This window comes from Labrus bergylta, chromosome 10 (assembly GCF_963930695.1).
Source record: "Labrus bergylta chromosome 10, fLabBer1.1, whole genome shotgun sequence".
Classification (NCBI taxonomy): domain Eukaryota; kingdom Metazoa; phylum Chordata; class Actinopteri; order Labriformes; family Labridae; genus Labrus; species Labrus bergylta.
This window is the reverse complement of record NC_089204.1, coordinates 29,320,928-29,344,832: the sequence shown is the minus strand read 5'-3', so window position 1 is coordinate 29,344,832 and position 23,905 is coordinate 29,320,928. Positions and strand designations below refer to the sequence as shown.

Here is a 23,905-nt window from a genome sequence, read left to right as displayed (position 1 = left end):
CACATCACATTCTACAAGCTCTCATCACATTCTACACGTTCTCACATCTCATTCTACAAGTTCTCATCACATTCTACAAGCTCTCACACCACATTCTACAAGCTCTCACATCACATTCTACAAGCTCTCATCACATTCTACAAGCTCTCACATCACATTCTACAAGCTCTCACATCACATTCTACAAGCTCTCACATCACATTCTACAAGCTCTCACATCACATTCTACAAGCTCTCATCACATTCTACAAGCTCTCACATCACATTCTACAAGTTCTCATCACATTCTATAAACTCTCACATCACATTCTACAAGCTCTCACATCACATTCTACAAGCTCTCACATCACATTCTACAAGTTCTCATCACATTCTATAAACTCTCACATCACATTCTACAAGCTCACATCACATTCTACAAGCTCTCACATCACATTCTACAAGCTCTCACATCACATTCTACAAGCTCTCACATCACATTCTACAAGCTCTCATCACATTCTACACGTTCTCACATCTCATTCTACAAGTTCTCATCACATTCTACAAGCTCTCACACCACATTCTACAAGCTCTCACATCACATTCTACAAGCTCTCACATCACATTCTACAAGCTCTCACATCACATTCTACAAGCTCTCATCACATTCTACAAGCTCTCACATCACATTCTACACGTTCTCATCACATTCTACAAGCTCTCACATCACATTCTACAAGCTCTCACATCACATTCTACAAGTTCTCATCACATTCTACAAGCTCTCACATCACATTCTACAAGCTCTCACATCACATTCTACAAGTTCTCATCACATTCTACAAGCTCTCATCACATTCTACAAACTCTCATCACATTCTACAAGCTCTCACATCACATTCTACAAGTTCTCATCACATTCTACAAGCTCTCACATCACATTCTACAAGCTCTCACATCACATTCTACAAGCTCTCATCACATTCTACAAGCTCTCACATCACATTCTACAAGCTCTCACATCACATTCTACAAGCTCTCATCACATTCTACAAGTTCTCATCACATTCTACAAGTTCTCATCACATTCTACAAGCTCACACATCACATTCTACAAGCTCTCACATCACATTCTACAAGCTCTCATCACATTCTACAAGCTCTCATCACATTCTACAAGCTCTCTCATCACATTCTACACGTTCTCATCACATTCTACAAGCTCACATCACATTCTACAAGCTCTCACATCACATTCTACAAGCTCTCATCACATTCTACAAGCTCTCACATCACATTCTACAAGCTCTCATCACATTCTACAAGTTCTCATCACATTCTACACGTTCTCACATCTCATTCTACAAGCTCTCATCACATTCTACAAGCTCTCACATCACATTCTACAAGCTCTCATCACATTCTACACGTTCTCACATCTCATTCTACAAGTTCTCATCACATTCTACAAACTCTCACACCACATTCTACAAGCTCTCACATCACATTCTACAAGCTCTCATCACATTCTACAAGCTCTCACATCACATTCTACAAGCTCTCACATCACATTCTACAAGCTCTCACATCACATTCTACAAGCTCTCACATCACATTCTACAAGCTCTCATCACATTCTACAAGCTCTCACATCACATTCTACACGTTCTCACATCTCATTCTACAAGTTCTCATCACATTCTACAAGCTCTCACATCACATTCTACAAGCTCTCACATCACATTCTACAAGCTCTCACATCACATTCTACAAGCTCTCATCACATTCTACAAGCTCTCACATCACATTCTACACGTTCTCATCACATTCTACAAGCTCTCACATCACATTCTACAAGCTCTCACATCACATTCTACAAGTTCTCATCACATTCTACAAGCTCTCACATCACATTCTACAAGTTCTCATCACATTCTACAAGCTCTCACATCACATTCTACAAGCTCTCACATCACATTCTACAAGTTCTCATCACATTCTACAAGCTATCATCACATTCTACAAACTCTCATCACATTCTACAAGCTCTCACATCACATTCTACAAGTTCTCATCACATTCTACAAGCTCTCACATCACATTCTACAAGTTCTCATCACATTCTACAAGCTCTCACATCACATTCTACAAGCTCTCACATCACATTCTACAAGCTCTCATCACATTCTACAAGCTCTCACATCACATTCTACAAGCTCTCATCACATTCTACAAGTTCTCATCACATTCTACAAGTTCTCATCACATTCTACAAGCTCACACATCACATTCTACAAGCTCTCACATCACATTCTACAAGCTCTCATCACATTCTACAAGCTCTCATCACATTCTACAAGCTCTCTCATCACATTCTACACGTTCTCATCACATTCTACAAGCTCACATCACATTCTACAAGCTCTCACATCACATTCTACAAGCTCTCATCACATTCTACAAGCTCTCACATCACATTCTACAAGCTCTCATCACATTCTACAAGTTCTCATCACATTCTACAAGTTCTCATCACATTCTACAAGCTCACACATCACATTCTACAAGCTCTCACATCACATTCTACAAGCTCTCATCACATTCTACAAGCTCTCATCACATTCTACAAGCTCTCTCATCACATTCTACACGTTCTCATCACATTCTACAAGCTCACATCACATTCTACACGTTCTCATCACATTCTACAAGCTCACATCACATTCTACACGTTCTCACATCACATTCTACAAGCTCACATCACATTCTACACGTTCTCACATCACATTCTACAAGCTCTCATCACATTCTACAAGCTCTCACATCACATTCTACACGTTCTCACATCACATTCTACAAGCTCTCATCACACATCACATTCTACAAGCTCTCATCACATTCTACAAGCTCTCATCACATTCTACAAGCTCTCATCACATTCTACAAGCTCTCACATCACATTCTACAAGCTCTCATCACATTCTACAAGCTCTCACATCACATTCTACAAGCTCTCATCACATTCTACAAGTTCTCATCTCATTCTACACGTTCTCATCACATTCTACAAGCTCTCACATCACATTCTACAAGCTCTCACATCACATTCTACAAGTTCTCATCACATTCTACAAGCTCTCACATCACATTCTACACGTTCTCATCACATTCTACAAGCTCTCACATCACATTCTACAAGCTCTCACATCACATTCTACAAGCTCTCATCACATTCTACAAGCTCTCACATCACATTCTACAAGTTCTCATCACATTCTACAAGCTCTCACATCACATTCTACAAGTTCTCATCACATTCTACAAGCTCTCACATCACATTCTACAAGTTCTCATCACATTCTACAAACTCACATCACATTCTACAAGTTCTCATCACATTCTACAAGCTCTCACATCACATTCTACAAGCTCTCACATCACATTCTACAACCTCTCATCACATTCTACAAACTCACACATCACATTCTACAAGTTCTCACATCACATTCTACAAGCTCTCATCACATTCTACAAGCTCTCACATCACATTCTACAAGCTCTCATCACACATCACATTCTACAAGCTCTCATCACATTCTACAAGCTCTCATCACATTCTACAAGCTCTCATCACATTCTACAAGCTCTCACATCACATTCTACAAGCTCTCATCACATTCTACAAGCTCTCACATCACATTCTACAAGCTCTCACATCACATTCTACAAGCTCTCATCACATTCTACAAGTTCTCATCACATTCTACAAGTTCTCATCACATTCTACAAGCTCTCACATCACATTCTACAAGCTCTCATCACATTCTACAAGCTCTCATCACATTCTACAAGCTCTCTCATCACATTCTACACGTTCTCATCACATTCTACAAGCTCACATCACATTCTACACGTTCTCATCACATTCTACAAGCTCACATCACATTCTACACGTTCTCACATCACATTCTACAAGTTCTCATCACATTCTACAAGTTCTCATCACATTCTACAAGCTCACACATCACATTCTACAAGCTCACATCACATTCTACACGTTCTCACATCACATTCTACAAGTTCTCATCACATTCTACAAGCTCTCATCACATTCTACAAGTTCTCATCACATTCTACAAGTTCTCATCACATTCTACAAGCTCTCACATCACATTCTACAAGCTCTCACATCACATTCTACAAGCTCTCATCACATTCTACAAGCTCTCACATCACATTCTACACGTTCTCATCACATTCTACAAGCTCTCACATCACATTCTACAAGCTCTCACATCACATTCTACAAGCTCTCACATCACATTCTACAAGCTCACATCACATTCTACAAGCTCTCACATCACATTCTACAAGCTCTCACATCACATTCTACAAACTCACATCACATTCTACAAGCTCTCACATCACATTCTACAAACTCACATCACATTCTACAAACTCTCTCATCACATTCTACACGTTCTCATCACATTTTACAAGCTCTCATCACATTCTACAAGCTCACACATCACATTCTACAAGCTCACATCACATTCTACAAGCTCTCACATCACATTCTACAAGCTCACATCACATTCTACAAGCTCTCACATCACATTCTACAAGCTCTCACATCACATTCTACAAGCTCACATCACATTCTACAAGCTCTCACATCACATTCTACAAGCTCTCACATCACATTCTACAAGCTCACATCACATTCTACAAGCTCTCACATCACATTCTACAAGCTCACATCACATTCTACAAGCTCTCACATCACATTCTACAAACTCACATCACATTCTACAAGCTCTCACATCACATTCTACAAACTCACATCACATTCTACAAACTCTCTCATCACATTCTACACGTTCTCATCACATTCTACAAGCTCTCATCACATTCTACAAGCTCACACATCACATTCTACAAGCTCACATCACATTCTACAAGCTCACATCACATTCTACAAGCTCTCACATCACATTCTACAAGCTCTCACATCACATTCTACAAGCTCACATCACATTCTACAAGCTCTCACATCACATTCTACAAGCTCTCACATCACATTCTACAAACTCACATCACATTCTACAAGCTCTCACATCACATTCTACAAACTCACATCACATTCTACAAACTCTCTCATCACATTCTACACGTTCTCATCACATTCTACAAGCTCTCATCACATTCTACAAGCTCACACATCACATTCTACAAGCTCTCATCACATTCTACAAGCTCTCACATCACATTCTACAAACTCTCACATCTCATTCTACAAGTTCTCATCACATTCTACAAGCTCTCACATCACATTCTACAAGTTCTCATCACATTCTACAAACTCTCACATCTCATTCTACAAGCTCTCATCACATTCTACAAGCTCTCACATCTCATTCTACAAGTTCTCATCACATTCTACAAGCTCTCACATCACATTCTACAAGCTCTCATCACATTCTACAAGCTCTCACATCACATTCTACAAGTTCTCATCACATTCTAGACGAGAGGAGAGGAGGGGAGACGAGGGGAGACGAGAGGAGAGGAGGGGAGAGGAGAGGAGACGAGGGGAGACGAGAGAAGACGAGGGGAGACCAGAGGAGAGGAGAGGAGAGGAGGGGAGGGGAGACGAGGGGAGAGGAGAGAAGGAGAGAGGAGAGGAGGGGAGACGAGGGGAGAGGAGAGGAGAGGAGAGGAGATGAGACGAGGGGAGACGAGGGGAGACAAGGGGAGAGGAGAGGAGAGGAGACAAGGGGAGACGAGGGGAGAGGAGAGGAGACGAGAGGAGAGGAGACGAGGGGAGACGAGGGGAGAGGAGAGGAGAGGAGAGGAGAGGAGGGGAGGGAAGGGGAGAGGAGAGGAGGAGAGGAGACGAGACGAGGGGAGACGAGGGGAGACGAGAGGAGAGGAGGGGAGGGGAGAGGTTTGGTTTGGTTTTCAAAATACCTTTTATTTTACCACTAGCAGGAGAAAATTATAACACTGTCACATCATCACTCAGATCAAGAGAAGGAAATAAATAAATAAATAAAAAAATAAAACAAAACAAGTGCAACAAAAATCACAACATCAACAAAAACAACATTTACTGCATCAAAAATGAATAATCAGCTCTCCATCCCCACCCACAGAGCACAAAGCTTCTTCCACAGCCCATACACTATTAAAGTCTTGCACATTGTCCATCATTTGATAATAGGCAAATTCTACCTTTAGTCTGGCCTTCAAAAGTCCCTCCAGAACCAGCACCGGTTCCACACAGCCAGTACCCTGAGCTCGGTTCTTGCGTGTAAGCCAAATGGCCAACTTAGCCGAGCCAGATAAAAAGTTCATCAGTGTATGTACAGTCTTTTTCTTTGCAGAATACTTTGGCCCAAAAACAAACACTGCATAAGAGAAATCCTCCCCGAGAGCTTCAAACAAGCTTTTCATAAGGACAAACAAGAGTGAGAGCCTGGGACACTCAACAAACAGATGAGACAAAGTTTCAGTTAGTGAACAAAACAAACACTCCTCTCCCACCCCTGGATCAATGTGCGCTCTGTATCTGTTCGTGGCTATAACCCCATGCACAACTCTCCACTGGAGATCTGCTGTTCTCTTCTCAACAGGCAGCTTGTACAGGGACCGCCAGCTGCCTTTCGGGGAAACCTCCGGGCCAAAAAAACCGATCCACCTCGACTCTTTCACTCCCGACAGACCACGAAGATGTAGGACCTTAACACAGGACTGATAGAGTGCCTTTTTCCCTGCATCCTGGAACTTTCCCAGAACAGGAGTACTAAAGGACAGCAGTCCACCTCCTCTTTCCTGCCACCCCCCGACATCTGGGGTAACAGACAAAGATGGGAAGCTGTATTCGCCCTCTTCACTCCACTGCTCACACAGATTCTCAATGTTTAGAAATGTCACAAGTTTTACTGGAAGTGCAGCAAAGACTTCCTCCACCACTCTTTCAACCACCCGGCTGGAGGTGATATTGGTCCTTTCTTTGAGGGCGTCCAGGGTCAGTCTTACCAGGTGACCCAGTTTTGTGCAGCCTGCCTCTCTGAAACTGGCCCGGAGACTGGCTGACTGCCAAGTTGGAGTCCTTATGAAATCATTAAAAAATAACGGTTCCTCAAAGATCCACATTCCCGGACTCTCAGTTTTTTCCCTTTTGAATGTGTACATTTTCCATGCCTGCATTACAGACATATAAAAGGATGTTAATCCAGTGAGATCCACCTCCTCAAGCTTTAACAGAAAGAGCTGCTTAGTGTACCCCAGCCGTCCAGCTCTCCTCAGCAGCAGTCGAGCGATGTCCATCCAGCTGGGACCACAAGTGAAAAGGAGTCTCTGTGCAGTCTGGAGTCTGAATGAGGCAATTTTTGACTGAATGTCTATAAGTCCATGTCCCCCTTCAGCCACCGGCAGGTAGAGGACTGCCGCCTGGACCCAGTGTTTGCCTGACCAGAAGAAGTCCAGGATGGCCCTTTGAATGTCCTCCACCAGCCCTCTTGGAGGTGTCAAAGCCACAAGTCTGTGCCAGAGAGTCGAGGCAACCAAGTTATTGACCACCAGAACTCTTCCCCTAAACGACAACTGGGGTAGCAACCATTTCCATTTAGACAACCGAGCGCACACTTTCTCCCTAACTCCCTCCCAGTTTTTACTTTTAAAGCCCTCGGTACCCAAATAAACCCCCAACACCTTCAACCCCTCCCTCCCCCACTCAAGTCCACCAGGCAGACTGGGCACTGCCTGGTCCCTCCACTCTCCCACCAATAAGGCACCACTTTTTTCCCAGTTCACCCGTGCAGCTGTTGCCCTTTCATACAGGGACAGGGTGTCCCGCAGACACCGAACGTCCCCCTGATTGGAGATGAAGATGTTTACATCATCAGCATAGGCAGAAATTGTAGGGGGACATTCAATGCTACAGGCCGCGGGCAAAGAAAGCCCGCTGAGCCGGCCCCTCAACCTGCACAGCAAGGGCTCAATAGCCAAGCTGTACAGCTGGCCGGAGATGGGACAACCTTGTCTGATCCCTCGCCGTACAGGGATTGGCCGACTCAACCCCGCCCCCATCTTCACCAAACACTGTGCATCCTGATACAACAACCCAACTAATGACACAAAACCATCCCCAAAACCAAAAGACCTCAGTGCAGAAAACAAATACGAGTGATCCACCCTGTCAAACGCCTTCTCTTGATCCAGAGACACAATGCCAACATTTAGATTATAGATTTTACACACATCAATGACATCTCTGATAAGAAAAACATTATCCATGATTGTCCGGTCTGGAACACAGTAACTCTGGTCTTTATGGACCACACTTCCCAGAACGTCCTTTAGTCTGTTCGATAAAGCTCTGGAGAGGATCTTGTAGTCCGCACAAAGCAAAGCAACCGGCCTCCAGTTTTTTAACAATGCCAGGTCACCTTTCTTGGGGAGCAAGGAAAGAACTGCTTTCTTACAAGAACCAGGAAGAGACCCGGTCCTGCAACACTCCATTAAAACACTATGCAGGTCAGACCCAAGGATATTCCAGAACCTCTTAAAAAAGTCTGTGGACAACCCATCTATTCCAGGTGCTCTTCCTGTTGCCAACTGAGTGACAGCAGCAGTGAGCTCCTCCAGAGACAGCTCCCCTTCCAGAAAAGACCTCTCCTCCACACTGAGCTGAGGGAGACCCTCCAGGAGCTCCCTGCGACACTCCTGGCTGCAACTCTCTGCTCCAAACAGATCCTCATAGAACCGCATGGCATGACTGCTCATTTCCTTTGGATCAGCTGTTATTCGACCTCCTGGCAGTTTCAGACAAGTCAGCAGCTTTTTTTGAGCCACAGATCTCTCAAGATTGAAAAAGAAAGACGTTGGGGCATCCATGTCTTTGAGTTGAAGGAAACGACTCCGCACAAGAGCTCCCTTCACCCTCTCCTGCAGGAAAGAGCTCAACTCCATACGTTTCTCCTTCAGCAGGGTACCAGCGGTGGGATCCACACTCCCATTTAACCCCTCCTCAAGGTTCTTAATGTTGTCCTCAAGATTTTTAATGACTGTTTTTAATCTAGCAGAAGAGTGTGACGTGTACTGCTGACAAAAAACACGAATCTGAGCTTTACCAACCTCCCACCAAAGCTTCAAAGAATCAAACTCAACTTTTCTTAATTGCCACTGATCCCAAAAACACCCAAAGTTTTTACAGAAAACATTGTCCAGTAGAAGCTTGTTATTAAAATGCCAGAAGGACTTAGCCCTTTCACCTGGTGAAATAATCAGCTCCACACTAACAAAATGGTGATCAGTGAAGCCGACAGGCAGAATATTACAATGAATTAATCTGGGGTTGAGAGTTCTGGAGATGTAAACCCTGTCCAGTCTAGCTGCACACACCCTGTTACTGTTAACCCTGACCCATGTATACTGTCTGGATTGTGGATGTTTTACTCTAAATGTGTCCAACAAATCCAGGTGAGAGATGACAGTGTTTAAAGTCTGGGATGAATGTGGATGTGGCTCCTCTCCTATTCTATCCACGGTGAAATCAAGTGTGCAGTTAAAATCACCACCAAGAATGATCTGATCCTGATTATAGATCAGTAACTCCTTTTGGAGGCGGGTATAGAAAGCTACCCTTTCAGCTCCATTATTTGGAGCATAAATATTAGTGAAGCAGAAAACAGTGTCCTCTATTTCTGCTCTTACAATTAAAAGCCTTCCCTTTACAATTTCAGCACAAGAGACGATCTTTACATTTGCAGATGCTCTAAACAAAATGGCTACTCCTGCACTAAAGTTGGTGCCATGGCTAAGGTAGTTAGAGCCCTCCCACCATAAACCCCAATCTGTCTCATCTGATGGTGTGGTATGAGTCTCTTGTAAAAACAAGATATCAATGTTTTTCTGAGTTGAGATCTCAGAGATAAGGCCCCTTTTCTGTCTGTCTCTCCCACCATTAATGTTAAGAGATCCTATCTTAAGACTCCTCATAGAAAGATCAGAGAGAAAGAACAGACAAGTAGACACAAACAGGGAACAGTAGAAGAAGAAAAACACCTTGTGATGCATGATCATTTCTTTGTCTTCTTCACACTCTTACGTCCAGCTTTCCTCAGTGCGGTGATGTGCTTTTTAAGACGGAAACGTTTTTTCGCGTCCAGGAGGTCAAACCCAACCTGTCTTTTCAGTATGCTGACTGACTTTATGAACTTTTCAGTATCACTAAAGTAGTCACTTATTTTTACTGATTTGTTGTACGTTTCATCCATAAATTGATTGATTGACTCTAAAGAATAAAGACCAGAGCCACTATTTGGCAAATCAGCAATGGATGCATTGTCTGACTCATAATCTTCATCCATGTCCTCTCCTTCACATGATGCCTGGCTACAACACACTGTCTTACCTTCCTTCAATGAAACATCTACAACTGCAGAACTTGTGGAATCTTCAGTTTTATCATTATCTACAGTCTGTGATTTTTCTGTAGCCTGAGAGCTGGTCGAAGCCACTTCTACCTCAGCCACGGCCTCAGCACAAGGCGCAGGCGCGGATGCGGCCTCCGCCCCGGGCACGGACGCGGACGCGGCCCCCGCCACATGCGCCATACTAACAGAGCTGCCCGCGTCAGCGGCAGCACTAGCCGCCTCCTGCTGTCTGTGCGGACACGCAAAACGTTTGTGTCCCACATCACCACACTCAAAACACTTCAGTTGTCCCGAGCTCGCATACACCATATAAGAAGCGTCACCGTGTTTCACTCTAAAGGAAACCTCCAGAGTCTGTGTGGGCGAATCCAAAAACATGAACACCTGACGCCGCAAAGATTGGACATGTTTCAGTTTGGGATCTTTACACCCTAGACTCACAGTTTTGAAACCACTCGCAAACTTCCCAAACCTGCGGAGTTCGTTCTCTAACAAGTTGTTAGAAATAAACGGCGGAACACCGGATACGGTGATCCGCGTAGAGGGAACCGACAACGGGGAAACCTGCACAAACAAATCCCTAATGAACACACCACTCTCAATCAGCTGATACACAAGAGGCTCACTCTTCAGAAAAACAACCACAGCCTTGTTCATTCGGGATGCATACAAAAGTTTATCATGGCCTACCTGTTCACCTGCAGCTAACAGAACCTCCTCCACGGTGACAGTACCGTTCGGAGGGACTATCCGAACTCCCTGTCGGAGAGTCGGAGGTGGCGTCTCAGCAGACGCCATTCCTCCCTCCAACCCCTCCAACGATCTGTCTTACACAGCCAACAACACTCAATACAAATATGAAAACAATCTGACCTGATCGTGCACTTTGAAAACAGTAGAAAGGATAGCAAACAATTCAATCTCCGCGCCACTCGCAACACCACCACCGTCACTCACACTCACACTCACACTCACCGGAAACCGGAAACCGGAAACGGAAACGGAGAGGAGAGGAGAAGAGAGGAGAGGAGGAGAGGAGACCATTTATTTTCTGCTTTATATATATGTATATATACTTATGAGATCAAATGTGACTGAATAAACTGATTCTGGTGTTAATACGACCTAAAATACTCAAATTAAGTAAGAGCTGTCTAAATGAATTTTCAGAGAATATTTGTAAGGTGGAGCGCTACTGCCATCTAGTGTTGCTGTGATGCTCAGATGATCTGTTATAACTATAGATTAGGATGTGTTAGTTAGGAATTATAATTTCTATATTTCATAGTTCTGTTTTATGACTTCATAAGTTTGTTACTGCTTATTACATTGTTTTCTTGTCTTATAGATTGTATGAAGTATTCTCCTAATTGTTAGATTACTCTTGCAATGTTGAAACTCAGAATACTCATTTTTAGTTAAGGTATGGTGACGTTATACGTGTTTAAAGGCTGAATATTCAACATTTTACACATAAATGTAGCAGAAATCAAGTATCTCCTCTGAAAATAACTCTGTGAGTCATGACTGTCTACAATGGGTGTGACACCCGAGTCCCACTGTCTGTGATGATGTCAGAGCCGTATCTACAGCGTGTTGACATGGACGGGACGGCCGGCTGACTCCTCCCCTCGTGTATAAAAGTTGTTTAATTGAGGGACAAGAGAAAAGAAGAATAACATACTGTACTCACTGATTATTTGAATATCACTTAAGCTTTTTTAGATCACAGTCATTTCTTGTAAATTTACATGCGGTGTGAAGCTACGAGCTACTTAGCATGCTAACAACGATGCAGCGCAAGTTGGTTTGGTTTCATGCTGGTGCTCAAGGGCGACATCTGCTGGATCAAAAAGTTGCACATTCTTCCTCGTGCAAGAAAGCACCGGAGCTCGTCTCCCTCTTGGAGCCCCTACTCGAGGCACACCAGGTCCCAGTCTGAAGACCCGTTAGCTAGGATCAGGACCAGGTCCCAGTCTGATGACCCGTTAGCTAGGATCAGGACCAGGTCTCAGTCTGATGACCCGTTAGCTAGGATCAGGACCAGGTCTCAGTCTGATGACCCCTTAGCCAGGATCAGTACCAGGTCCCAGTCTGATGACCCGTTAGCCAGGATCAGTACCAGGTCTCAGTCTGATGACCCGTTAGCCAGGATCAGTACCAGGTCCCAGTCTGATGACCCGTTAGCTAGGATCAGTACCAGGTCCCAGTCTGATGACCCGTTAGCCAGGATCAGGACCAGGTCCCAGTCTGATGACCCGTTAGCCAGGATCAGGACCAGGTCTCAGTCTGATGACCCGTTAGCTAGGATCAGGACCAGGTCTCAGTCTGATGACCCGTTAGCCAGGATCAGGACCAGGTCTCAGTCTGAAGACCCGTTAGCTAGGATCAGGACCAGGTCTCAGTCTGATGACCCGTTAGCCAGGATCAGGACCAGGTCTCAGTCTGAAGACCCGTTAGCTAGGATCAGGACCAGGTCTCAGTCTGAAGACCCGTTAGCTAGGATCAGGACCAGGTCTCAGTCTGATGACCCGTTAGCTAGGATCAGGACCAGGTCTCAGTCTGATGACCCGTTAGCCAGGATCAGGACCAGGTCTCAGTCTGATGACCCGTTAGCCAGGATCAGTACCAGGTCCCAGTCTGATGACCCGTTAGCTAGGATCAGTACCAGGTCCCAGTCTGATGACCCGTTAGCCAGGATCAGGACCAGGTCTCAGTCTGATGACCCGTTAGCTAGGATCAGGACCAGGTCTCAGTCTGATGACCCGTTAGCCAGGATCAGGACCAGGTCTCAGTCTGAAGACCCGTTAGCTAGGATCAGGACCAGGTCTCAGTCTGATGACCTGTTAGCTAGGATCAGTACCAGGTCCTTGAATCATCTTTTTGGGGGTTTTAGACTCCTGGAGTCAATTTGGGTTCTCACACACACATATACACATATATATATATATATATATATATATATATATACACACACACACACACACACGCATATATATATATATTTTACAGTTGGACTCAAATATAACGAGCGCAGTAGCGATGAGGAGATGAAGAAGTTAATCTACCGTTAATAAAAAGGAAAGCAGGTGGCGTGTACTTCAACGGGCTTCTCTGCAGTGACTCGGCGTCTTTAAAACCCGCCTTCACTTTGGTCTGAACGAACCGTTTCAGTTTCTAATGTGTCATCAAGCGCTTTGTGACCTCTAAATGTTTACATCAACGGCCAAGTGTTCAATACAAATCAGACTCGGAGCTTAATGACACAGAAGTGCTGACGACGGGGAAAATGATCTTCACTTCCTGCGTGTTTGTACATCTGTCGTTTAGAAAAACATGCTGTGCACCGTCTAATCCTAACCAAAGAATAGAAGCTGATCTTCAAGTGTAAATAATGCAACACTCCAGTAAGATAAATGCATTCAATAATACGGTTACATCTCTAAAAGAAAGACACAGATTTCACCTGTAAGTCAACTGCATGTCAATAAAAGTTGGGTGAGGATGGAGGGAGAGGGGGGATTTTTCACAGAGAAAATACTTCTGTTGAAAACAAACAGAGTGTTAAGCTGGACGACGTCTTCAAGCAGAACTTCAGTAAACGCAGCGAGAGGTTGGTTGTCACACGTCCCCCATCATCTTGAGGACTTGGAAGAGCTCCCCGTTGGAGATGTAGCCGTCTTTGTCTTTGATCCTGAAGGCAACTGGAGGTCACGTGACCGAGACGAAACAGAGACAAAAATGTCTCGCGACGTTTACGATCGAAGACGTGTGAAAGAATCAGATGTTTGTGTAAAAATTACAGCGCAACTTCTACTCCTTATCACCTTTGATGCTGAACTGGGAGAAGCCATACTGTACATTTTTCCCTTATCAGTATATCAGACAGCCGGGTATTTTTGACATACTGCGGATCTCGCATTTGTTTGCATGCTGCATATTGGCCAAATCAGTACGTACTAGTATTATAGTACGCGGTTTTGAAAAAAGCCACAGAAGGAAACAGAAGTTGGCATGACCTCCCAAGGAGACACAAGAGTGGGCAGGACCTCCAACCAGGAAACAGAAGTTGGCATGGCCTCCCAAGGAGACACGAGAGTGGGCAGGACCTCCAACCAGGAAACAGGAGTGGGCAGAACCTCTCACAGAGACACAGAAGTCATAGGAGTGGGCAGGGCCTCCCGCAGGCGGCACTCTGCCGGAACTGGTGGCAGACAGTGCTCTGCTGGAACAGGAACAGGAACACAGAGAAGCTGAGGCCTGAGTTGAGTCCTGACATCGACCCTGACTGCATCTCCTCCTACCTCGAGTGCCAGAGCAAAAGACAAGACGAGTCACCTCCCAGGGAGAAGGCTTATTGAAACAATTAAAACAATCTGCTGGGTCCATTGCTGGTCAGTTCATTCTGTCAAGGTTGTCGGAAAACAAGGAGAGGTGGACCCAAGTGCAGAATAAACTAAAAGTATTTAATAATCAAAAAAGGCAAAATAAAAACTTACTATCAAAATCCCAAAACAAAAAAACAAGGAGACACTAGTAGACTGACAACTAACATTCAACAAACAACAAATGACAATGAACTGACACAGAATGAAGAAACACAGAGACTAAATAGACATGGGGTAATCAAACACAGGTGAGACTAACGACACAGGTGAAGACAATCAGGTCAATCAAGGCAGGGAGAAACACAAGACCAGAAACACTGAAGACAATACAAAATAAATCATAAAACACTAAAGACACACAGAACTCAAGAGTGTAACAAAACACACTAGAACACAGAGATACACAAGGATAATAAATGACAAAATAGAACAGAAAACACTGAAGACAAATCTAGGAAACCATCAACACTAGGAAACATTAACACACAAGGGAAACAAGCAACACTGGGATAAAACAGGGAAACTCAAATACATAACCAAATCATGACAGCTGTACTTCTATGTATTCTCCCATCAAAATCCTGATTTGAAAAAACATTTAACATCAATTAATATAAGTAAATGGACAAGTTTCGGCATAAAACAATTTAGAGATTTGTTTCATAAAAACTTACAACCAAAATAATTCATTACTTAAAAACTGAATATGGCGTCCCGAACACAGATTTTTTAAAAATATCTACAGATTCAGAATGTTGTTGGATCACTAATCAAAGAAAAAAAGTTACGCTTTGGATTATCAGAAATAAGAAATCAGATACATTAATTTCCTCAATAACAATTAAAGGTCAAATTAGCTAAGTATATGGTATCCTATCTACAACGGGTCATTCATGTTTTCTAACTTTATTAAATATCTGGGAAAAGGACCTAGGGTTGTTTTTAAATGAAAATATTTGGTCAAACATTTGTGAAAGAATACATTTCCCATATACAAGTAACAAAATCAAGGAAGCTAATTTAAAGTTCATTCATAAATTCTATTTCACCCCAATAAAGATGCTTAAAATCTCAGAAGATAACTCACCAAAGTGTCCACGATGTAAAAATGAAGATGGAACATTTTTGCACATGTTTTGGCAATGTGATGTGCTGAAGGACTTCTGGAATTCTATTCATTCCTTTACTAATTTGGAATTTGATTTAAACCCTTGTCTGTATTTATTAAATGACTCCCCAGATTTTCAGTTAGATAGGAAAAAATGCAGAATATTAATAATTATAACATATTTTGCCAAGAAATGTATATTGCTTTTTTGGAAAAATGAATCTCCGCCAACCTTTAAGTTGTTTTTGGATCAAGTGTCACAATGTTTACCGTTAGAGAAACTAACTTGTAACTAACTAAATGTAACCATGGCCATATTTTTCAGGACTTTTGGCTTCCATTGATCTGTTGCTTGGAGGAATTTTCTAAAGGTTGTTAACAATGATAATGCAATGATGCTATGATGTTATGATATCTAATTATTATTATTTTTGACTTAATTCCCCCTTTTTTTTGTCTCGTCTTATTATTTTTACTATTATTATGAAGAGTATTATTAGTATTACTGTTAGGATTGTTTTTCTTGTTTTTTTGTTTTTCTGTGTATGCATGGAGGCCTATGTATGCAGACATGCATGTATGTATGTGTTCATGTTGGTGGAGGGAAGGGATATACTGACATTCTGTGTACAGTTTGTTGATCGTTGTTTACCCATCCCAAATAAAAAGATGATGAAAAAAAAAAACATAACATATAGACTTGTGTTTGATTACAAATGAGGGTCTGTTGGGGCCCTCGGCTACATTTGCAGGGGGCCCTCCAACTAGCATTCATCCCCTTTATTTATAAATAATGGTTACCATTCTCTGCATCTGGAGGGGGAACTTCATGCTTCTCTTTTGCTCGAGTCAAAAACTTAAAAAATGATCCAATGTCTTGCTTTCTTTTTTACTCCAGAAAGACATTTTTCTCTTAATTTTTCTGACATTTTGGCAAAGTCCGGATTTCAAAGGAGAGTTCTTGCTGTCACATGGGGACCCTTTGAGGAGGTTTCCTACTGTCATTCCAAATTTGCACATTTTAAGACATTGCTGCAGTTTAGAATTCGGCAGCTGCGGTTGATGGTTTATCATCAGCCTGAACTCTTGAATTGATGATTTATATAGTTTATTTTATCTTAAAACTTCACGTTTTAAAGTTACTTTTGGCTGTTTACCTTTTCTCAATAATCGTAACGCGTTCGTTTTTCTTAGTCAAGTTACCTCCACATCATTTGTTAAATCGGAAGTTCCTTGACATTGTCTAAAATACAAAAAAAAAGCATGACAAATAACATTTTCTTAACATTTCAAAGTCTTAAAGATCTTTAGCCAACCTTAAAGGCAGGGTTGGTAATTTTCAAAAACTAGCATGATAGTGGAAAGTAGCATTCCCTCAGTGCTCCGTCTGCAGGTGTATTTTTATTTGCTTTCTAGCTTCATATATAGTCACTTTAAATATGTTAAATAAAGATACTGTTAATCATACCATAGAAGATTAAACTGTTCTTTGAATTAAAATGTGACTATTTGTTTCTATGTTGCAGGTTTATGGCGTCCGTTCAGATCCTTTGGTCGTGTTTGTGGACAGACGGCCTGACTTTAACGTCCTAATCTGCAGACCTCAATGTGAAGAGGTAACTAAATATTTTTATTAAATACATGCATAAATAGCACTCTATATGCGAACAGACGGTGCTTTTTGTGTTCCTGGACATACGGTATGCGTCTGTTTTTTGTCTTACAGAAGGGCGATCTCGTCAACGAAATTGTGATCTCTTTGCAAAGGATGAAACGAGTCTTGAAGAAACCGTGAGGAATTCCTCCGTCATTGACTGGAGCAGGTACCTCGGTCTTGGTAAAAACACCTTCTGTCTTCCTTCATATAAATACACACCCGTTGCTAGGCTACTTCCAGTTAGACAAACCTTTGTCCTTTCAGTGTGTCCCGGTGAAATTGTGACCATAATTAAGTTACTGAACATGGTTAAAAGGTGCTCATGGAGAGTTATTCAAAAATATCTACACCGTAACCCGGGAGTTAATGTAACGCGGTGAAGTCCTCTTTTTGTGATGAGGACATGATCTGAAAGACTCATCGTCAGGTTTCATTATGGACGGTTAACAGGCCGTCCTAGAGTTCACAACAAAGAAAGCAAAGAAGATAAAAGAGGACGAGGAGACTGAATCGCTGTGATCTTTAATTTAGCTCCAATACATAAAAAAAAAATTAAAACCCGTTTTTAAAAGCTTTTCCAATAATTATAACAAATCATGATTCTGTCCAAGGATTCGATCATCGTCACACCAAGATGTTCAAAGCAGTCGCATCAGAAAAAGGCGTGTCCAGCCACCAGGTGTCGCTGTGTCTCATGATGACTCTGGAGGATGTTTCCAACCTTCCTGATGTTGACAGGTAGAGTCTACTCATGCAGTGACTCCTTTAAAAAAAAAATCATTATTCAGATTTAATCATTTAATAAGAACATCTGCACAGTTTGTTAGTATTTTAACTAAGCGACCACAAATTTAAGGCGGCTCCGGTTTTTAAACTCCTGTAGTGTGAGCTCAGCTTTAATCTGCTCTGTTCTTCTTCTTCAGCTCGGGGATGTCACTCAGCTCTCTGGACGAGTCGCACGTCAGCTTGGTGAATCAGACGTGGAAGTTTTCAAATAGCGACGAGGCTCTCGTTATGATTCGGAACATGGTAACAAACTTCCCTTCCTGCTGCTATGTTATGCCAGGTTATGCCAAAGTCCTGATCTGCAGCATGGCGAGGAGGCTCCACGCTGAGGGGTACCCGGTGTACTGCTTCATCGAGGAGGAGAACACGCTCTCCCACAGGCTCTTTACAAAGCTGGGCTTTACTGAGGTGCCCTCATAAAGAGGGGGGTGGTTTGAGTTCAGTGAGTTTTAAATCCCTTTTAAAGAGGAGTGTGACAATACAGAGATGTGTTCTAGTCAAATGTTCAGTGCATTTTAAAGAGTTTAGTTTCAGTTCAGCTTCATGGCAGATCAAACTTCCTGCCGCTTCTCTGGGAAAGTGCTCGATGCATCACCCAACCTGAAATAAAAAGAAAAAATGTTAACAATTGTATGAATGTGTAGAAAACAATTTGGATTCTTTTAGATTACAGGAAAAGGACTCCAGACGAAAAAACGGTAACCTTTGTGTAGCGTTCTGTCTGCTCTTTGACACAACAACAAAGTTTTGGGAGACTGAGAACGCAAAGACTTAAAAACAGCATCAAGAGTGCAAATTAAAGCGTCACCATCTCTGCCGCCTTTTAAAGCCCTGGGTAGACCTGCTTTTGTCTCCTACAGTACAACCATTTTGAAAAGTAGGATTTATTGAAAATGAAGTCTAAAGGTTATTAAAAATGATCCTGAGAGTAAACAGTGCTGTCAGGTTCTGGCTGCGTTACCTCTGCTCCGTGAACTTCTCAAGACGAAGCAGCCAAGAGTTCCAGTTCTCCAACATGAGCTCGGCGTTCAGCTGATGAGCGTGGCCCGGGGATCCGTCTTTGTAGGCGACAACGATGAGTCCGTTTTCAACCTGCAAAAGAGGAGAGACCAGCGGGGAAGGTGTGAGGTCGTTTTCATGCAACAGATATAGAATTATGAAACAAAAAAAACAACACATATTTCAAGTTTAAATAAATATTCTCACCTGTAATTAAGTTATTCCTTCACTCACCTTTCTATTCATTTGATGTTGAACTTTAATTGCTATTTTATGAACAAGTAATGTATTTTTTAAATGAAAGACCCAGATAAAAACATTGTTCAGAAGAGAAATAAATAGATATAATAATAAATAAATAAATAATAATTAATAAATAAATAGAAAAATAAATAAATAAATAATTTATCCTTTATAAATCCAGCGAGGGGAAATACAATTCAATTCAATCAAGAAAGCAATAATAGTTCATCTCGTCAGGTCACCTGGTATTTGTAGTTGCCGTCGTTGTTCAGAGCTCCTGCGTAGGCCGCCACCTGTACAGGGTTGTCATATGTGTTGCTAAGGAACGGTTTAGGCTTCTCTGAAGTCTTCCAGTCGATGACGCAGAGCACACCCCTGCAGACAGCGAAAACCCAAGGAGAGAAATGTCATGTCTGGTTTTTGAAAAAAAAAAAAAAAAAGGCTGATTTATGTCTATAAAAATCTGTATATTTACCTGAATCGTGCAACACAGTCAGCGACTCCCAGGTAGTTCAGCGAGTCGTGCTTCACGGTGCTCTCGATGGCTCTCACCGCGCTGACGTCCTCCAGTATGTGAGAGATGCTCTCCATGTATCCCTGAACCTCCGGGGGATACTTGTGAGTCTCTGAAGGATCTTTGTTCTTCCACGTTTCTCCTGATTCTAGAAGTTCCTCCAACACTGAGTGGAAATATTTCCCTTGTCTGAATAAATCTGAGAGAGCACAAAAGTCACTTTTTAGTTTGTCGGGCTTCTACGAGTACTTCTTTACTTTTCCTGTGTTGAGCAGATTTTATTTGTCCTGGGTCACTTTCACGGAGGACTACAGATGGAAATAGTCCATCTACAAACCCCCCAGTGATGAGAAATGTCCATCCTCTCCGTCTTTTCCCTGCTCCACTTTTCAGAAAATGTGTGCTCAAACAAACCGTTTGGAGATTTTCCCTTCATGACATCACAAAGGGCAGTAGCCCCTCCCCCAGGTGGGTGACACTCCCACAGCTAGGTGTTTGTTCTGCCCTCTGAGTCTGCCTTCTCACCGTAAACAATAGAACATGGAGCGAGAAAGCACCGAGACACCCGAGCCCTTCCAGAGAGGGGGGCGTGGTCAGACACAGCTCATTTACATATTTAAAGGTACAGACACAGAAACAGCCTGTTCTGAGCAGGGCTGAAATAGAGGGGTTTATAGACATGATCAAATACAGGATCAGAGTGGATTTAGAACAAGAAACTTCACACACATGTTTTGAGGAGCTCTGAGACTTATTTAGACTGAAGAGGAGGAGGAGGATATGTGACCTTTAAATAAGAGGTCATTTTAAAGTTAGAAAGAGAATATCAATAAAAACAGCAATAACAGGAGCTAAATATATAATAAGAGAGTTTAAAAATAAAAGACTTCAGACATGTTCTTATTTATTTGAGTAGATAAACTTACTCTGGTTGTACTCTCTGAAGCCTTCCTCTCCCAGCTCCAGGATCATCCTCCTCTTCCACCTCTCCAGGTAGAAGATCTGCTCCGGGGACTGGGTCTGCTGAAGGATGCGGGTCACACTCGGTACCGAGGACCTGCCTTGCCCCCTGTTTAACAGGATCCGGGTTGGAGGTCCTGACTCCGGCTCTTCTGTTTCCAGGACGTCCCCGCAGTTCAGGAAGGGGTGGAGGGTTCTGGGCGCCCTCCTCTCTGGTCTCGATGAGGGAGCCTGAGCTTTGACAACAGGTCCGAACACATGCTCGTCCTCCGCTTGGAGGGTCTCTGGGGTCTGGGAGCTGACCCGGGTCGACATGACGGACTTTACTAGAGAAGAGTATCGTTCACTGTCCACTGAGCTGTACGGGCTGCGTCTCTTTGGGGCTCTCAGGCAGGGACACATGGACAGATAGCTGACAGAGAGGGAGGGGTGCTGAGGGACTCTGCAGCCCACAAAGGACAACACACGTGTCAGAATCAACATGTTTGTGTCTTTAACGCGACCTGAAGAGAAATTAACCTCTTATCTCTCAGATCCTTTTACAAACATTTGATTTCAATTAAAAAAGTAAATTAAAGATATTTTCCGTCTTCATGGTGAGAGTATTTGCCCGGACATGTTCCAGAGAAACTCGGTCACAACAACAGTTTCTAAACGACGCGCCTCCCGGTTGCACAAACTTCCGGATCCAGATTCTTCTTCTTTTGTCTTCTTTTGTCATCCATCACGTTGGTGCATTACCGCCACCTTCCGCTGCGGAGTGTTGGCTCTGACTCTGGATTATAAGATAAGATAAGATATAATTTATTCATCCCAGCAGGGACATTTAGGTGTTCCAGCAGCCAGCATACATACACACAACACAACACATATATACACTCTTTTGTTCACACTCGAGATTGTGTAAGGGATGCATGTTATTGTCCATAATGTTCAACAGTTTCTGTATCATCCTTCTCCCCATCACCACCTCCAGGGGCTCCACAGCAGTCCACAGCAGTCCCCAGCACCGAGCCAGCCCTCCTAATCAGCTTGTTAAGCTTTTTAGAGTCACAAGCCCCGACGCTGCTGCACCAACAGACGGCTGCAGAGAAAATGGCACTTCCCACAACAGTCTGATAAAACTTGGATAACATTTTGCTACACACATTAAAAGACCTAAGCTTCCTCAAGAAGTAGAGTCTGCTCTGACCCTTCTTGTAGACAGCCTCTGTGTGGTGCTTCCAGTCCAGTTTATTATTCATGTGCACCCCCAAGTATTTATAGCACTCCACCACCTGCACCTCATCCACAAGCATAGAGAAGGTGCTTAGCTCAGGCCTGTCCCTCCTAAAGTCCAACACCATTTCCTTGGTTAGAAAATAAAAATGACACTATGCCTATATCAACTTCATTCACCTTCCACTACACTCCCTTTACTATTTATAATTTCCTATACTACCCATAACACTCTAATCCTATTTATCCACCCTGTGTAAAACCCCTTAAGATAAGATAAGATAAGATAATCCTTTATTTATCCCACAATGGTGAAATTTACATTGTTACAGCAGCAAGATTACAAACAAAAAGTGAACACAGTACAATTTAAATTAAAAAAAGAAAAATTAAGAACGTACAAAAAAAATTGATATTAAAAATAGATTAAAAAAATAAAATAAAATAAAAATAGATCAGTTTAAGTGTCCCTTAAGTACTCTAATAGTACCTTCTCCTGTGCTCTCTCACCCATGTTCAATAAACCCTTCTATGTTACTCCCTTCCTCCTTTAATCCCCTCAGTTTGTTCCTCACGCCTCTCTATCTTGGGGCAGCATGTAGTTAAGTCTGTAGGGACTTAGTTTGGGAATCGGAGGGTCGCGGTCCCGGTGCTGACCAAGTCTAGAAATTGGTCTGGTGTGTAAAATGTCCCACAATGTCCCCCTTGCTGGATTAATAAAGTATATCTTCTTCTTCTGCTTCTTCTTCTTTGTGCCTCCCATATGCCTTAGACTGACGTGCTCCACTTCATGACATCCCTCACACAAACTCATCCCTACTGCAGCCTTTCCATTGTTCAGATTTTTGGAGCCATCAGTGTAAATCTGCATGAAGCCTCCCCATTTGTTTTTGTTTTTTTTATGTTTACCAGTGAAAATAACCAGATCCCCTGCATCCTTATTCTAAAAAATCTACATCCAGTTCTGGTAGGAGCCATGGTGGAACATGTGACCAACACACCAAAGGGCCCATTGACATTTTTGTTGTTCTCACCTCCCCTGCTCTGTCCCCCATGGACTGTACTAGACTCCCATTCCTCACTTTTCCACTCCTTTCCTGTCGTTCCCAGTGGTCCACCGACAGACATGCAGCTGGAATTCCGGATGCAGATTTTATTATTGAATAAACTTTCTGAAAATTGTCACATTTTCAGTACAAAATTAATATACCATTATTTTTATACCATTATACAGAGTACTAAACAAAATCTGTTTAAATTTAAAATAATGTAAGCTGTTTGTACATTACAACACAGTCAGTGTTTGGTGTGTTCATACAGAAAAAAATAGGGAGATTTTTGGTGAAATATTTTGATCAATTGTATTGTCACAAATGGCTGTGGCTCAGTTGGCAGAGTTGGTTGTCTCTTAACTGGAAGGTCTGGGGTTCAATTTCCAGCTCCTGCAGCTACTTCTTGTACTTGTTGCTTGATATTGCACTTGCATTCCTGTTTTATATTAATATTTTGATTGTATAAAACTATATTTCTACTGCTCTATTGTGTTTGAGCAACTGTAACAACCAAATTTCTCTCTGGAATTAATAAAGTTGTAGCGGTGTTCCTGAA

The 23,905-nt window shown here is 42.5% G+C and overlaps 2 protein-coding genes and 1 pseudogene across 2 annotated transcripts in view; 1 reads left to right on the top strand and 2 right to left on the bottom strand.

Moving 5' to 3' along the window:
* The window catches only part of LOC110003907 (glycine N-acyltransferase-like protein 3), a 128,554-nt gene that overhangs the window by 34,489 nt on the left and 70,160 nt on the right, over positions 1 to 23,905 (bottom strand). The gene's annotated exons all lie outside the window — the stretch shown is intronic.
* Positions 14,439 to 18,783, top strand: LOC109997957 (glycine N-acyltransferase-like; annotated as a pseudogene).
* Positions 18,083 to 21,769, bottom strand: mgme1 (mitochondrial genome maintenance exonuclease 1). The gene is made up of 5 exons (XM_029280940.2): positions 21,046 to 21,769; positions 20,081 to 20,318; positions 19,848 to 19,980; positions 19,325 to 19,455; positions 18,083 to 18,963 (listed from the first exon to the last, which is right to left on the bottom strand). Exons 1-5 carry the CDS (start codon positions 21,560 to 21,562, stop codon positions 18,915 to 18,917), a joined length of 1,068 nt encoding a protein of 355 aa, XP_029136773.2. The 5' UTR covers positions 21,563 to 21,769; the 3' UTR covers positions 18,083 to 18,914.

Coding starts and splice junctions, on each gene's coding strand:
- mgme1 (XM_029280940.2), bottom strand. CDS start 21,562: ATGTTGATTCTGACACGTGTGTTGTCCTTTGTGGGCTGCAGAGTCCCT. Junction 19,981..20,080: donor GACTGTGTTGCACGATTCAG/GTAAATATACAG, acceptor CGCTGTCTGCAG/GGGTGTGCTCTGCGTCATCG. Junction 18,964..19,324: donor GAGAAGTTCACGGAGCAGAG/GTAACGCAGCCA, acceptor TTTTTATTTCAG/GTTGGGTGATGCATCGAGCA.